General features: G+C 38.1%; 1 protein-coding gene across 1 annotated transcript in view; it reads left to right on the forward strand.

Moving 5' to 3' along the window:
• Positions 1–281: 281 nt before the first annotated feature.
• LOC122810910 overlaps positions 282–17,943 on the forward strand; it is a 220,134-nt gene continuing 202,472 nt past the window's right edge. The window contains exon 1 of the mRNA XM_044082452.1: positions 282–482. Coding sequence (XP_043938387.1) covers positions 346–482 — 137 coding nt within the window. The 5' untranslated portion in view covers positions 282–345. The remainder of the gene's footprint in view (positions 483–17,943) is intronic.

The raw sequence follows: 17,943 nt of genomic DNA on the forward strand, positions 1-17,943 counted from the left end.
AAGTTAGCTGTAGAAAGACTCTGGGACAGTTTAGAGCTTCCCTACTATGGAATGTGAATGTTACTAGGTAAAGGTAAGTAGTTTATAGCAGCAGAAGCAGAATCCCCCTGCTTCATACAGACCTGGTGTAATGCATCCTTTATTCAGGCTTTATGATTACTTTTACATTGGTAGAACATACATATTTCAGAACTCCAAACAACCAGTGACTGCAGTCCTAAGAAAATTAAGCTGATCCTTATACATATGACTGCTGATTTACAGATTGCTCCTCTTGTACGCAGGGAAAAAGGTCTGCATGAAATCCACACTGAATGCCAAAAACTGTTCGCTGTGCAGAAGGAGATGACTGATATCATCACAAATTTCATCGGCAGGTTTGAAAACTTCCTGTGTCACTTTGAAGAAGGCCAGAGAGATCAGTGTAGCAATGCAAAATGGATTCAGAATCTGCACTCTGTGATTGAAGGAATCATTAACATGTGAGTATACACAATAATTCACTTCTCTTAATGCTTAAGTTTATTTATTTGAGGAAGCCTAAGATATGGCTTTTCCATCCATTGAGGTTAAGCAGCCTACCGCTGCAGCAGACTCAGAATAAAGCACTGTTTAATTAAGGTCAAATATTTTTCTGGTTGACATGTCTGAAAAATGCTAAATTGGGCCACAGTATCTCTGTAGGTCTCTAAAGTTTATAATCGATTTGCAAAACTGAATTAACTCATGTCATAAACATAGTCAATGGCAGCATCACTTAGTAATTCTATGCATAGAGGGTAAGTGTTATCATGCCTAAATTGTTTCAACTGACCACTAGAAATGTTAGAAGTAAAAATTCATTCATTTTCAAACTATATGAGCCCTTTTTTGTAACAACTCATAATCTGAAAACATAAAATATAGACAAAATAAATCAAATTAGCCCAAATGACTATAAATACTCATTGTTTACCAAATGGTACCTTAAGGCCATATTCTTAAAGACTCATGGCACTGTCTTGAGAGATTAAGAGAAGTAGATTGCACTGATATGAATGGTATAGGTTTCTTGACTATTGATGTCATAAACTTATTTTCTGTAATCCCACACCAACAGGGTTTGATTTATTTTATGATAGTTTGCTGGCTAGTCCTAGTTTTGACATAAGAAAATTGGAGCTTTGTCATGACTTGATGGAATTTATTTTAAAGAACAACTTCATTTTGTTTGAAGGAGAAACATATCAACAGTCAACTGGGGTAGCAATGGGGGCTCGGTGTGCCCCAGTTTTTGCTAACTTGGTTCTTCTGACATGGGAAAAAGAAAACATTTTTAAATCTAGTTATTATGACATTATCATATTGTATAATATATTCCTTGATGATTTGTTAATTCTATTGAAGGGGGATGAACAAAGTGTTATATAATTTGTTGCATACTTAAATGAGAGCTCCAATTTTCTTAAATTTACTTACAATTGGAATAAAGACTTTGCTAACTACCTGGATATAAAAATTTTGAAAAATGAGGTTGAGCTAATTAGTACTATATACAGAAAACCAAGTTATTCCAACTCAATGTTACACTTTTCAAGTTGTCACCCGATACACCAAAGGAAAGGCTTAGTAAAGGGCCAAATGATCCGCCTCTCCAGACTAATTAGTGATGATGTAACATTTAGGAAAGAGATTTACACACTTATAGGAATGTTCTTGGAAAGGGGCTACCCATTAACATTATTGACCAACATTAAAAGAGAGGTATATAGGAAGAGAAGGAACAAATTCACACCAATTCTGAAAGGTAGAGGTGCTACAAAGTTGGTAAAAGATGTTAACAACAAAGAAGTAAACAATAACACAGGGGAAGATGCCCCAATGTTTATACTTAAATACAATGATAGAGCACCTGAACTATGTGCAAACTTTAGGAGTCTTTGGGAACATTTTTTTGAATAGGGAAACAAAAGCAATATTAGGTAAAGCACCTGTTATAACATATGGTAGGGGTAACAATTTAAAGGACATTCTTGAAAAAACCAACAATGGATATAAAAGATCATATATGAGCAAGTGTGGCAGATGTAAAACATGTAGATACATTGCTGAGGGGACCTATTTGAGTGTAGTTGGTTTTAAACGTACCATTGCCTGCCCTGGGTTATGTAATTGCACTACTAGAAACTGTGTCTACATTGCTTCATGCATGTCATGTGATGCATTTTATGTAGGCATGACTTCGAGAAGTTTAAAAGAAAGAATAAGGGAGCATTGTAGTTCTATTAGAAGGAAAGACAAGCATAATGCTCTATATCTACACTCTAAAGACTGTTATGGTTTTAAAAAGTTTTTATTTTTCATAGTTGATAGGGTGAAATTAGATATGAATTGTGACATTTACAACAGTGTTACATTACATGAAATGGAGTGGCAGATTAGATTGAATGCCACGAAACACCCAGGGCTCAATGAATGCATTTCTTTAAAACCCTTGTTGAAATACAAGGCACAATTTATTTGATTTTGACATGATAGTAAATACACTTCTATAATAAAAACACTTAACAGCTGGGATACCCCAAATAGAGATAACAAAGGAAGAATTTACACTATTGTGTTAATTATATTATTTAAATATATATTTTTTAATATATATTTTTTATAATACACATTAAGATTTTTTGTAAGAGGAAAAAACTTGATGTATTAATTAGGTTTGAATAAATGTACACCACATTTGCTATACTGTGTTGACAGGACAAGAGAGACATTCTATGTTTTTAATAGTATGTTGCATTTGAAACACATATTGAGACACATATATTTTACAGCCTTATAATATGACTAGTTTGAATTTATTATTATTACACATACATACAAAAATATATTACACAGATAATTATTCACACAAGTATTTTTGTTAAAAGAAACATATAGCTTTATTAGATGTTCAACTATTAAATACTTAGTGTTTAAGAATAAATTATTTTGTAGGGGGTTTTTGTATTAAAATTGAATTAAAATGTATTGAACAAGGATTTAAAATGGAATCAAAACATATTAAGTAACGATTGAATGTATATGAGACTTATTCAAGCATTTTAAAAAAAAATTTTAATTGATTTTACAGACAAAGTTAATTAGAGAATTGTTTGAATGATTGGATAATTGAATTTTAGTAAGAATATTTAAAGGAAGCCATGCTGGGTAATTGTATACGACTCTGATGAAGCCAGTTGTACTGGTGAAAGCGCTCAGTCGGTGTGCTTTTTATTGGATTAAATTATTGCTGCTTCAAGTTCCTGGTCTGTGCTTTATTGCCGGTTCTATCTGTCTAGTGGTCGATGATTTTTGATATTGAATTTTATTACAAATGGTACCTTAAGATGAGGAGGCAGCCTCATAACAGAATGTCTGTGTTGAAATTCTTTCACACAATGTAAGAGTACTGAAACAAGAACAAAATATTCTTCCGTTGCATTTGAGTCATCTGAGCATTTTTAATAAAAACCTGGGTAAACAAATATTTGTATTGCATGAGTCTGAGTGAACACTAACTCAGAATGCATGTAATGGAATGGATGACAATACCAGAAAATACAACACTCACCATAAACTGCTGCCACTCCGTCAGCACTCTCTACATCCCCTTACTTTATTATTGTGTCTCTTTCTCTCATAGATTTTAAGCCCGAATAGGAATAACAAAATGCAGTTATGCTGTTAATAATTATTACCTTTACTGAATGACAATTTCATTGAAAATCTGACCAGTCTGACCTGGAAGTTTGCATACGTTTATAACCTAAGTCATTGTAAAACAAAAATTTTTTTATGGTGGAATGCCTCATCCTTAAGGAACATCAGGCTGTCAAAGTATTTTATTTGATATAATAAGTTAAATGATTGAAAAACAGGAAAAAAAATATGTGGAAAGGCTTTGCAGGTAGAACTTGGTATACTGTTAATTGGTGTAGCATGTATTTGAACACAACAGAGGAATGTAGTTGGACTAGATTTAAAAACATCTGTAATATCTATCTAACAAATACAATAAGTAGTTCATTTAAGGGTGGATTGACTAAGAAACCTTGCTGAAATAAACAGCATTCAAGATTATTAAGAAAAAAGATGTTTATATCCAAAGTATAAAAAAAGATACAGAACTAAGCATAACAAGTTTAAATGGTATTACTAAGAATTTAGAATTGTGTCTAACTACTAGAAAAAGCAAGTATGACTTTTTTGTTATAATTTCTGATAATAAGAAACAATTATTTAAACATGTAAAGGCAAAGAAAAGTATAAAAAGTCTTCTTAATCTTAATCTACATAGAGTTCTGGAGAGATGAAATGGCTCAAATATTTAATGATTACTTTTTAAATGAATACTGCCAATAATTTGTATAATATACATTCAGTATGTATCAGTGAATAAATAAATTAAAAAAAAAACAGTTTGATGCGACATGATAAAATGTTTGCAAAAATTAATTCATTTATTGCCGACATAATTGTATTGCCATTAGTAGTTATACTTAATGGTATGCTGGTACAGAGACTAGTACTTAATGATTTGAAGAAATCTCATACTGTTCCTATATTTAAGGGAGGAAACAAGATAGGACAAATTATCATTAGATAAATTTTACAACCAGATTAGGGAAGTGTCTTGAGAGTAACCATTTGAAATGGCTGGATCTCCTACAGCTAGTCCTGAAACACAGAGAATGAATGGCTGAAAGAACGGACTTATATATACCAAGTCCAAGATGCCATTTCTCGAAATATTCCCTTTTCTCCAAGGTATAGCAGTCTCTGAGTTCAGGGAGTGTGGGGGGGATGCAAGGGGTGTTTGCTCCACCTGCAAAAAGAAGTTTTAAGGAGAAGAGTAATTTTTGAGAATTGTTCTTCTCCTAAGTTTTCGGGCGGCCACGGTGGTGCAGCGGTTAGCATTGTTGCCTCACAGCAAGAGGTTCTCTGGTTCGATTCTTGGCTGGGGTGCCTTCTGTGCAGAGTCTGCATGTCCTCCCTGTGGGTTTCCTCCAGGTGATCCGGTTTCCTCCCACATCCCAAAGACATGCAGTAGGTGGATTGAACACTGTGAATTGGCCCTAGGTGTGAGTGTGTGCATGTGTGTGCCTTCTGTGGAAGGTTGGGCACTGGGCTGGCAACTTGACACCGTAAAACTCCACTGCCAATCATGAGCAGACAGATGATCCGCTGTGGTGACCCCTAACCAGGAAAAAGCCGAAAGAAGAAGAAGGAGTTCTTCTCCTAAGTTTTCAGGGTTTTTTTCAGCTTGTCGGCACTTGGCATTTCGAGTGTCGACATTTCATTAGGGTGTTGTTTTGAGATGTATATTATGAACAAAATCTATGGACTAAATTTGGATGCCAATTAATATGTATTTATAAAGGGCAGATCTACCCTGACCTTCTAAATAAACTTTTATGATGGAACATCTATTTTAAGAAAATCAGGTAAAAAGCTGTGCTGCAATATATTTGGATGCATTCAAAGCTTTTGATTGTCTAAGACATAATCATATCATTCACTGTCTCCACAGGTTAAGGCTAAAACCTTTTATAATAAAATGGATTAAAAACTGGTTAACTGAACATGTGTAGTGTGTCCTTTTACAAGGTGTCCTATCAAGTTGAAAGTCATTATCTTGGGGAGTAACTCAAGGCTCTGTATTGGGATCTATACTTTTCAATGTGGTATTTTCTGAAAAACCTAAATCAGATAAATTTTAACAAAATATGCTGATGATTGCAAAGCTGATGCCAAAATAGATAACTTTAAAGATGCAGAGAATCTAATGTGGATAACTGGGCTACTGAAGCAGAATTACAATTTCATTTCAAGAAGAAAAGAGTTACCTTTAGCAAATATACAGTGGATAAGATTATGATGGAAAATAATGAACTAAATATGGTTGACCAGGTAAAAGATCTTGGTATGATAACTGGAACTGGCAGGAATTTTAAGTATCATGCTCAGGACATTGGTACAAGCTGGTCTAGTATTGGATATATTCAAAACAAGTGACCCTAAGGTATTAAAAGATGTATTTATATATATGCCAAGATAAACAAAAGAACAGAGTTGACCTTTTTGTAGTTTAACAACTTCAGACACAGGAGTGTTTGAAGTTGTGCAATGATGCTTTACTAAAAGAATAATGAATACTAAACATTCTGTTTACTGACAGACTAAATTTTAGGTCTTTACAGTTATCTGTAATGAGTCATCAGATGGAAATTGTGTCTCTCATTTCAAACATTATCCAATGACGACCTGAGGACAGAAATAGCACTAACAGTGGTTAAATCTTATCCAGTGATAAGGGATAGGGTTCCTATTTAAATAATGATTAACAGCAGGACTATAACAAGAGATATATTTGTGACATACTCAATACCTAGATTGTAGAATGAGCCACCAGTAACTGTCAAATAGTCAACTTCATTAGATATGTTAAAGACTCGACTAGATGAAAATTTGGGTGACAATGAATACATGTCTGGAATTCAGGAGACAGCAGCTTTGTTGTCTGAGAAGACGACATGCAGCAAGACAAAACTAGAAAAATGGGTACTATGGCCTTAACTTAAAAACTTCTTACTACAGGAAAAAATGCCAAAACATGTATACTTGCAAGTTAAATTAATCATATAGGATTTCTCTTCGAGTACTTGAAGCTGGCTTGCTTGTTTGATTTCTGTTTGAACTGGTATGTTCACTTCTGTATTTGCTTATTTTTTGTAGTTCACTGTATACTATGACACTGCATTTTAGATCATAAAATGTTATTCATTCAGTGAGATTGCACTGTCACTAAGAAACAGTAAATAATGTATTAATTATTGAAGATTATTGTTCTTTCTGTAAGTCGCAGTGTCTTGGAGTGAAAAAAAACAACAGCGTATGAGGTTAGAACATATGAAAAACATAGCTTCATATGTGTGTACTAGGCCCTGGAGCCTTTACAAGCCTAGCCCATAGGATTACTCTGGCATCGTGCCACCTGACCTTAGTTCCTAGTCCCTCTATCGAGTAGAGCCACTGGAGTGATCCCCGGGGTGAATTTTCTACTTCCCATCCACTCGCCAAGATTTCTCTTGAAGAGGGCCAGTGAGGTGCTCTGTTTGACTTGTATGGGAAGTCTATCCATAGCATGGGCAGTCTCTGGGTTATGAACCTGTTCCTCCAGCATGTTCTGTTGACTGTGGTAATGAAGTTGAAGTCTCTGGAGTGTGTGGTGTGGAGGGATTGGGATTGCTTTAGATGTAGCATTTCTAACAGAGCTGGGTCAGACATGGCTTTGTAAGTCAAGCAGAGATCGCCTCTAAGTAGGCGATACAAGACAGAGAATAGTTGGAGTTTTTTGAGTCTGTCCATATAGGACAAATGTTTAAGGCCTAGGATCTTCTTTGTGAGGTACTTTTGCAGCCTCTCCAGTTGTTGCAGGTGTTTAGTGAGGTGCATGCCAAATGGGGCAGTGCACTCAATGACTGACCAAAACTACCCTTGCAAAAACACTTTTACTTCCCTCCCTTCTTTATGGTTCCTCTATCCTAACTAACTTACAAACTTTTACTATAAGCAAGACAGAACAGTGCTACAACAAAGTTGGAAAGTTGGCCACAAACTCTAAATATCACACACACCACTGTAAACCACTCCTAGAATTAAACTGGCTTGAGCTCCAAAACCAACTTGCCTTTATTCAGCTATCCACCTTGCACAACCTTATTTTCAAGCCTACTGCCTGCCCTGCACTAGCCAATTTAGTCACACCTTACACACTAAACTGATCCCTATGATCAGAAGATAAAAATATCTTAGCTATCTCAAAACCCACAAGAAAGCCAGGTCACCCTCTGTATTCATACTCTGTCCCTATACTTTGGAATCACTACCTCTCGTTACCAGGTCTATGCCTGGCCTAACTCATTTCAAAGCCTCTTTAAAAAATAATCTCAAAAAGACATGGCTCTGCTCCTGCATAAAGCCTGCCTGATGCTCAGCACTTCCTCTTCTTCCACACTAGCCTCATCCTCCTCTTCTGTCACATTTCCCCTCACAGTCTGTAAGTTCCTAAGGCTCTTCTAACTCCTTCTCTGTTTCTATACCATATCCTTAAGCTACTGCTCAGGCTGTATTGTTTCTATTCTTTTTAACTCTCTTACTATCTTTCTGCATCACTAACTTTCTGGTTACTAGTTTCTTAATTGAAACTAACATTCTATTTATTTATTTGTGATGTACTATAGCAGCCAATGTCACACACTGCACTACCAATATATTATTTTTTTAGACACTACATCATGTATAGTAAGAGTGACTATTATTGTCTATAATGTTTTTAACATGTTGCTGAGTTTTTATTTGGACAAAAGAATTTTCACCTTCAGTGCTGTTGCAGTGATCGTTTGTGTACTTGAGGAAATGGATTTATGTAGTTATGTACAAGGTAATGTGTCTTGAGGCATTGTGAATTGAGGTGGCATAGTGAAACTATCATTTAACCATCACACATTCTGTCACAAAACGTCATGTCACAGCACTCAGAATGTAACATGCTTATGATAAGATAACATACTACATAACTACAGATTCTTTTTTATTTATAGTCAGTGAAAAATATTTTGTACCTGAACAATATGTGAATTACTTTGACTAAATGCAAAAAACAAAAAACAAATAGTAATGCAATGAAATGCAAGAGAGATGGGAACAAACTTTTTTTTTTCTAATAAACATTTATCATCTTAAAGTAAACCTGAAGTAAATGCACCAGTAACCCCTTTTAAAATACCTGAAATACCTGAAAGTAAGGTGAACATGTCAGTTAGATCTGAAATAAATACACTGCAAAATTTAAAATTAAATAAAATTATAGTAATATAAGTACTGCAACTAAATTCCAACGGCCTGGATCAACTAATCCTTAGTCCCACCAGGGGCTCCAATATCCTAGACCTGGTCATTACCAACATGGGAAATCGATATTCCACACCTATGGTCACCCCCTCGTTGGTCAGGTCTGACTATAAGGTAATCACCCTTGACATCCACATCCCATCCCACCCCCCACCCCCCAGTAAGGAAACCTCTGTAAAAAACTTCTCCAAAGCCAACTTCATGATACTCAAGTCAGAAGTGACAAACTTCATGACACCCATGTAGATGGGAACTGAAAGTTTGACTGCTGGATCCTACTCTAAGGCACTGTATGAGCACATCCACTCTTGCATGAATCGTGCCATCACCAATAGAACTAAGATGCAGTCCTCCAAAAAAAGGAAGCCAGTCTGGTGGTTCCTTGCCATAAACAAACTTTACAACAAAAGGAAGAACTATTGCAGAAAAGAGAAAAATCCCAGGATGCAAAAAACTCCCTTAGCAGCCTAAGTAAGAAGCTGAGATCCCTCATAAAATCCTCCAAAGCTAATTATGAAAATAAAATTGCCAAAGATTCCAAAGACAACCCCAAGGCATTCTATAGCTATGTCAAGAATTTAAATGGCAATGCTCAAATCTGCTCTGAGCTACAACAGAATGGCATTAAATATACTGATCCCAAGGATATTGCCAATATCCTGGCAGATTGATTCAGTGCAAACATCACCCCCCTCTTACCCCCTAAAGGGCCCATCTCAATACCAAAAGATTGCCAAGTTCCGATAACAATGGCCACACAGGTAAAAAACACACTCTCCAAAGCTAAGAATACAGCATCCATGGGACCAGACGACATCCCAGGCTATGTACTACATGAACTACAAAATGAACTGGCACCTCACCTAAGTGTCATGTTTAATCATAGCCTCACCTCAGGCTTCATGCCCACTGAGTGGTGCACAGCTAGAGTTATCCCACTCCACAAGGGGGGATCCACCTTGGATGCCGGGAACTCCCGGGAACTACCGCCCCATCAGTATGATGAGCCTGATCTACAAGTCCATGAAATGTATTATCATAGAACTTATAAACAAAGATATTGGCAACCTTCAAACACTGGACCTCATGCAGTTTGGGTACATGAAGGGACAATCTTGTCTCCTGAACCTGACTGACTTCTTCGAATCAGTCTCCAGAGCTGTGGACAAGGGTAAGGTGGTCCACACAGCCTATCTGAACCTTGCCAAGGCCTTCAATACCATCCTCCACTCTGGGATCATAGATAAACTTACTAAGCTGGGCATTAATCCCTTCATCACTCGATGGGTTGCCAACTGGCTTACTGACAGAACCCACACTGTAAAAGTAGCCGACTCCAAATCCAGCTCCGGACAAGTAACAAGTGGAGTACCTCAGGGTTCTGTCCCGGGACCGCTCTTGTTTGGCATCTAGTTCTCTGAAGTACAAGCCAACACTAAGGGACTCTGGCTAACAAAGTTCACAGATGACTGCAAACTGGGAGCCATTATTGAATCCCCAAATGATGTGGATATTCTACAAAAGGGCCTTACAGAAACATATGCTTAGTGCCAGAGCCATGGGCTCAAGCTCAATGCCAATAAAAGTATAGTTATCCCCTTTGGAAAAAAACATGTACCCGTGAATTACCACATAGGTGGCAGTACACTAAACACCAAAAGTGTGATAAGAGACTTAGGGACACAAGTGGACAGTGGTCTCACCTTCGATAACCACATCGCCACAACAGTCAGGAAATCCTTCTATGTGGCACACCTCATTACTAAGGGCTTTTCATCCAGAAAAAATGAGGTCATTGTCCCACTATACTCATCCCTCATTAGACCCATTATAGAATACAATGCCCCGTTTGGTATGTACCCCTCAAGACATCTGCAACAACTGCAAAGGCCACAGAAATACCTCACTAAAAGAATCACAGGCCTAAAGCAGATGCCCTATGATGACTGTATAAAACAAATCCACTAATACTCTGTCACATATCGTCTACTCAGAGGTGATCTCTGCTTAACATACAAGGCCATGTCAAAACCAGAGCTGTTTGGACATGCTACACTTAAAGAAATCCCAATTCCTCAGAGACACATGCACCAGGGATCTAAACCTTGTCATCACAATGAACAAAACATGCTGGAGGGATAGGTTCCTGACCCAGAGACTCCCAAGACTCTGGAATAGACTGACCATACATGTCAAGTAGAGCACCTCTTTGGCCCTCTTCAAAAGGCACCTTGATGATTGGATGGGAGATAGGAAATTCACCTCGGTGATCACGTCAGTTGCCCTGCTAGACAGGGGTCCAGGGAAGTAAATACTGTGGGAAGAAATAGCCATGGAATTGTTATGGCATGGCTTGTATAGGCCCTAGGGCCTAGTACCAACCTATGAACCTATAAGAAGAGGCAGGCTTCATACAGTTCAGCAAGCTTAAACTGGATGAGGTGCCAGCAGGTCATGTTCACCTTGGTGAAGCTGATCTCCTTCATCACTGCTTTCCATATGAAAATACTGTCAGTGTGAAATCTAGGTGTGCACATACAGTGAACCCTTTCTTTTGACAGATTTTCCCCTTCTTTTTGTTTCTGCACCCACAAAAAGAGCTTGTGACTCAGATGCTCTTCTTGCAGAGGTCAGAGCAACCAGCAAAACTGTTTTCCATGTTAAGAACCTCAAGTCAGCCAGATGTGCTGGTTCAAATGGAGCAAGTGTTAGCATTTTTAACACAAAATTAAGGTCCAAGGAGAAGCCACCAGTTTTGTTGGAGATTTCTTACGCAAAACCCCTTTCAAAAACATTTTAACATGAGACTAGATTAAAAGAGGGTGAATCCATGGATAGCCTGCTGAAATAGCCAACAAATGAACTAGATAGATGAGTAAGACAGGCCATAGGAAAGTAAATCATGTAAATACTGCAAAAATCAAAGAAGCACCAGCCTTGAATGGGTGATGGTAATGTTGACACCAACTAGAAAACCCTTTACATTTGCTAATATATGATTTTCTAGTAGCAGACTTTCTTGCCACCATTAAAACCTAGTGGATGTTCTTAGTAAACAGGTGCTTAAAAGGTATTAAGATCTTATCAACCAGGAAGTCAGTTGAAGTTGTTTGGGGCTGGGATCCATCAAACACCCCATTCTTGTGTGAGTAGATCCAGGTGTGAGGAAGCTTGTAGTAATTGCCCTTGCCTCAATCCAATGGAAGGGAGTCACCACAATGATCTTGGGGGATTAGTTCTGAATCTTTAGAAATACCCTTGATTTCAATGGAAAAGCATACAGCAAAATTCCTATCCAAGGAAAACAAGAGACAACTGTGTTCTAGGCCTTTTTCAAGGAGTACTGAACCAGAATTATGACAGCTTATTGTTCAGCAAAAAGGCAGAAAGATCTGCTTGAGAAACTCCCTACAGGTGGATCAGATCTTGAAAGACCCACTGATCTAGTTTTCATTTGGGAGGGTCGGCCTTTGTCATGCTAAGCTTGTCTTTCACACACTATTGCTCTGATGAAATATAGGAAGCTTGCAGAGTGAGATTGTGCTGTTAAGTTATATCCCAAGCTAACATGGCTAGTCTGCGTAAGGGACTAGACCTGGTTCCTCCTTACGTATTTATATGTCACATCACTGTGGTATTCTCTGTAACAACTTGAAGTGGTCCTGGAAACCAACAGTGATTTAGAAAGTTGAATGCCTTGATAAGGGAAGCCTGTCTTTTACATTTATGTGCTTGTGTCTATCTTTGTGTCTCCCATATACCTTGGACTTTTATCCCCTTTGACACTGCAAAGTCCATAGCATCTGTTATGAGGAGGAGGGAAGAAGAGAAGACCTGAATTCAGGGATATTTGGTGTCTTCACTGAGTCATTTCTCTACACTCAAATCCCAGAACTAGAATCTAAAAAGATAATGAGTGTTGGTGCTGGGGCCAAAGAAACTTTAGATACCATTGTATCTTTCTCATCGGGAAGTCTTGCTAGAGGTATCATGAGAATCATAGATGCCATGAGACCTAGAATACTAAGGTATCCCCTTTCAGTGATTGAAATTTGAGTGGAAAATCCATAGAATATTTCTAAATGCCCATAAATGTATTTAGTTATACAGCAGTGTAAGTATGTGTTGTTTAACAGTGAGGCATGTCTTCCTATATGGGGCTGTGTGCTGAACCATAACTGTTCCTCTCTTGAGAAAATGCTATAATCTGGTGTTTGGTGGTGTTTGAGTATGGTTGCATTTAAGTAGTTATAGGTCAATAACAAGTTGTTTATTTGGTAGACAGATTAAAGTATACGAATTTAATAAAGACTTTGCAACTAATATTATGCAATCTTTAAATTCATATGTTCTTGAAGATTTGATTAAACAGAGATAACTGGGTAAAAAGTATAACTTATGGAGTATATTGAATAAATTCTGATTTGGAATAAAAGTGTATTAACTGAAAACTTTTGGAAGATTTAAGCTTAATTTTAAATAGTAATTGGAGCATTTCTCCCCGGGCCTCCGCTGAAAACAGGATCTGTGGAACCTAGTCAGACTTTCCCGGTCAACAAATAATAAATAAATAAAAAATAAATTGTTCGATTCTCAAAAAGAGTGTGCATGCAGTAATGGAGTAGGATTAACATGTGTTTCTAAATGTGTTAAAAACTGATAGAACATTTAGATATAAAAAGTAATGATATTGAGAAAATAAGGATGAAAACAAGTGAGGTAAGGTAGATCAGCTGGAAGTTATATAAGAATCAAGGTTGAAAGCAAGCTGGGAAACGTTTACTTTTTAAATCAGTTAAAATTCCAGTTAAAAGGAAAAAGAAAGTTGAGAATAATGATGGAATTAAGAGAAAGAAAAATGTTAGTAAGCCTTCCACATTTACAAATTTAGTGGAAGAAATTTAATTTAGTTTATCAAGTGTTAATTCAAATGAAACAGTTTTATCTGTTAGTAGGGAACAATGTGAAGAAACTAGGAAAGAAAATGTGGTCAGTTCTAATGTTTTTATGAATAATTTATTGGTTATGGCTTCATAGGGTAGTACTAGACTAACTGCCTTTGCAGGCCATTTTAAGCCAATTACCTCATGTGAGGATCAAACCCTGCACCTTGTGTCTTTAAGGTGAACACCTTAACCATTATACAAACCATGCCCTCTCTTTCAAGGATACATGCAAGTGACTTAGAACATGTGGTAATAAAGGGAGTACCAGGTCATTATACTAACAAATCTGATTGTTCTAATGTTTCAAAATATAAAAATAACTGTGTGGAGGAAAATTATGATAATACAATTTCAGTTATTGAGGAATTTTTTTCTGAGTCTTTTGTTACAAAATTTGACATAGTTGTGGAATAAGAAAAGAAACATAGATCAAAGAGAAGATAATAATTTGAGTGATGATTTGTTGGTTGAAGGATATAGCTTGAAACATAAGACACTTACACAATTAGAGGGTTCTCGTACCTCTTCATTCTAAGAAGGTATTAAATGAGACTTACGCTGAACATAGTTCAGTTAATGCTAGTAAACAGTAATGTTTGAGTCATTCTAGGAAGCAGGATGTTTTGACTACAGAAAGTTTGCAGGAAAATTGTTATTCTTATTTAACTGGTAGCATTTCATATAACCCTTGCTCTGATGAAATTAGCAATTGTATTAATAGGCAGAATGAAGGATGGCAAGAGATCTAATGTATAAAAAAGCTTAACAGAAGAGGTTTGGGAGGGTTAATTAGCTAAGATAAAGATATTAATAAACACAATGAAGAACCCGGTTTTATTTCCATAATGGAGAACAGTGGAAACAGATGTTAACCTGAAATACAGGTAATTGGGGACCCACATGTAAAATGCATTACTAGTCAAATAACATAATTGAATAAAGAGTATATTATAGTTTCTTCTTTAACAGGGTTGTAGTTAATTGAGTATTTAGATTTGTTGCCAAGGTTAACTAGAGTTAAACTGACCTAACTAAAATTATTTTGCAGAGAGACACTAATTATTTAAGGTATAGTCATGATAAAAAAGAATATTTTGAAACTTTAAATCTAAATCTACAGTTTGCATTATGTGAAATACTTCCTAGCTAGTGTTGGTCAGATTTTCAGTGGACAAAGACAAAAATTGTTTAGTAATTGGCTAAGACAACTTTGTTTTGTCTACAATGTTAAATTAATCTTCTTCTTCTTCATCTTCTTTTGGCTGCTCCCGTTAGGGGTCGCCACAGCAAATCAACTGTTTCCATTTCTTCCTATCTTCTGCATCTTGCTCTGTCACACCAACCACCTGCATGTCCTCTCTCACCACATCCATAAACCTTATCTTAGGCCTTTCTCTTTTCCTGTTACCTGGCAGCTTCATCCTTAGCATCTTTTTCCCAATATACTCTGCATCCCTCCTCAGCACATGTCCAAACCAACATAATCTTGCCTCTCTGGCTTTGTCTCCAAACCTTCCAACCTGGCTGACCCTCTAATATACTTATTCCTAATCCTGTCTATCCTCGTCACACACAGTGCAAATCTTAACATCTTCAACTCTGCCACTTCAAGCTCTGACTCCTGCCTTTTTGTCAATGCCACTGTCTCCAACGCATATAACATAGCAGGTCTCACTACCCTCTTGTAGACCTTCCCTTTCACTCTTACTGGTACTCGTCTGTCATAAATCACTCCTGACACTCTTCTCCACCCACTCTAGCCTGCATGTACTCTCTTCTTCACTTCTCTTCCACACTCACCGTTACTCTGAACTGTTGATCCCAAGTACTTAAACTCATCCACCTTCGCCACCTCTACTCCCTGCATCCTCACCATTCTTCTATCCTCCCTCTCATTCACACACATATATTCTGTCTTAGTCCTGCTGACCTTCATTCCTCTTCTCTCTAGAGCATATCTCCACCTCTCCAGGGTCTCCTCCACCTGTTCCCTTCTCTCACTACAGATAACAATGTCATCTGCAAACAACATAGTCCACAAAAAACTGTGCCTATGATTTTAAAAAGGTTTTCAAGGGAAAAAGTTCATCTTAATTACTATGGATCTAAGGTTCTGCAAAGCTTATTTAGGAATTGTGCTGAAAAATTTTAAGGCCTCACATTAGCAGGTGGATTTGTGCAATAGAAATAGGAAATGTAATAGATCTTTAAAATGTTTCCATTGTTAATGCCTAAAGCTGGGGAACAAAGGAAGTGAGTTAAAATTTATTGGACTTTCTGAAGCATATGAATGTATTACTGATACTGAGACATGGAATTCATCTGACTTATAAATACCAGGATATAACAAATGTGAATGCTTATGAATAAGCAAGGGAGGTGGAGGCATAACTTTATGGGTTAGAAATTCAATTTTTTGTGAAGACTATTGCTGATTTGGAGTTTGTAGTAGTCCAAGCTTATGGACTATTGTTGCACAATCCTGTAACATTGGTACTTTGCTATCATACACCTACAGATACACCTATAGATGCTCATTATAATTGTTTGTCAATTTTAAATATGAATGTTAAGTTGTCTATCTCGCCTTCATTCTTGCTGGATGGGTTCGGAGCCGACCTCGGCTCCGACTCGGCCACTCTAAAAGCTCGAGAGTTGGTTCCACCGGCTCGAGGCTCCCCTTATATCCCACAATGCTAGGCGTGAGTTACCTCAGATCTCGTTTGCCGCTACAGCGATCGAGGTGTTGGTTTTCTACCGGCTTCTTGGTGAGTAACTTTGGATTAAAGTTAGTATACTTAAACCCCTTTAATTTTAATTTTAACACTTGTTTCCCTTAGTTTAGTGGAATCTTCCCCACTTTCTCTCTAAAATCCCATTTTTTCTCCACAAGAACTTATAAGTTCTTCCCTCGGGCCTTCAGGCCTTCTTCCTCCATCCCCTAGTGGTGTGTGTGTGTTTTCTCATAATTTAAAACTTTGGTAGTTGTTTTATTTTTTGAGTTTAAAATAGGATAGGGTGTAATCAGTGTGTTTGACTGGGTGTGTGTGATTACACTTTTCTAAAATGTCTAAAGACTCGAAGGTCTCAGGCTTCAAGAAGTGTGACTCGTGCTGTCAGAAAATGTCTCTGACAGACGGTCACACTTCTTGTGTCTACTGCCTGGGGCCTTTGCACCTGCAGGACTCCTGTGCTGTATGCCACGGCTTCAGCCCCAGGGTCCTGCAGGAAAGAAAAAACAAACTGATTCTGAGAGGTTTACTCAAGCCTGAGGGTTCCCTTACTGTCTCTTCGGGAAAGCCCTCCAAGGCTTCTAGGTCCTCGGCTCCAGCTACTGTGCCGAGACCTAAGGCTAGGAAACCTCCGTCTGCATCGGCTCCGGCTGGAGCCGATGAGTCTCAGTCTACAGTTTCTGTGGTTTCCTCGGCTCCGGCTGGAGCCGAGGTATTAGAAATTCCCTTGTCGGCTCCGACCAGACCTTCGGATCCGACATCTAGGAAGAGGTCTAGGTCACCATCCCTTGGCTCCGTTCATTCGGCTCCAGCATCTCCTCTGCTGTCTGAACGGAGCCATAGATCTCACTCCTCTAGGTCATCGAGGCTGTCGGACCATGACCTTCAGAGGGTAGTGAGTCGACTTCTTAAGTCCGAGGCACTGGCCCAAATGCTTCAGAGCCCGACTCATCAGTCGATGCCTGCCCTTGTCCCTCAATATGTTCCTCCTCCGACTCCGTTGAGTTCGGGCAGGCGTTGAACCGAGACTGTGGTAGCGTCGGAGCCGATACAATTGTCTTCGGCTCCATCGTCGGCTCCGATTTCTTCCTTAGAAGAATCTCGGCCGGACTTCCATCGTCGGCTCCGAGGGTGAGTGGCATCGGACCGTTGTCCGACCCCGCTCTCCCTCTCGGGCTTCGCTCTGGTGAGTTTGGCTCCGACATCGGCCTCGAAGCCATCACTGTCGGTGCCGAGGGAGGTTTTAGCTTTCGGGCGGGACCTCTGGCTCTGCCTGACAGGGGTGCGTTCGAGGTCATGCGGAGTGTGTTAGAACCTGGTTCTACCCCACA

This window comes from Protopterus annectens, chromosome 9.part0, assembly GCF_019279795.1.
Source record: "Protopterus annectens isolate FY-2018-M chromosome 9.part0, PAN1.0, whole genome shotgun sequence".
In the NCBI taxonomy this organism is placed as follows: Eukaryota; Metazoa; Chordata; order Ceratodontiformes; family Protopteridae; genus Protopterus; species Protopterus annectens.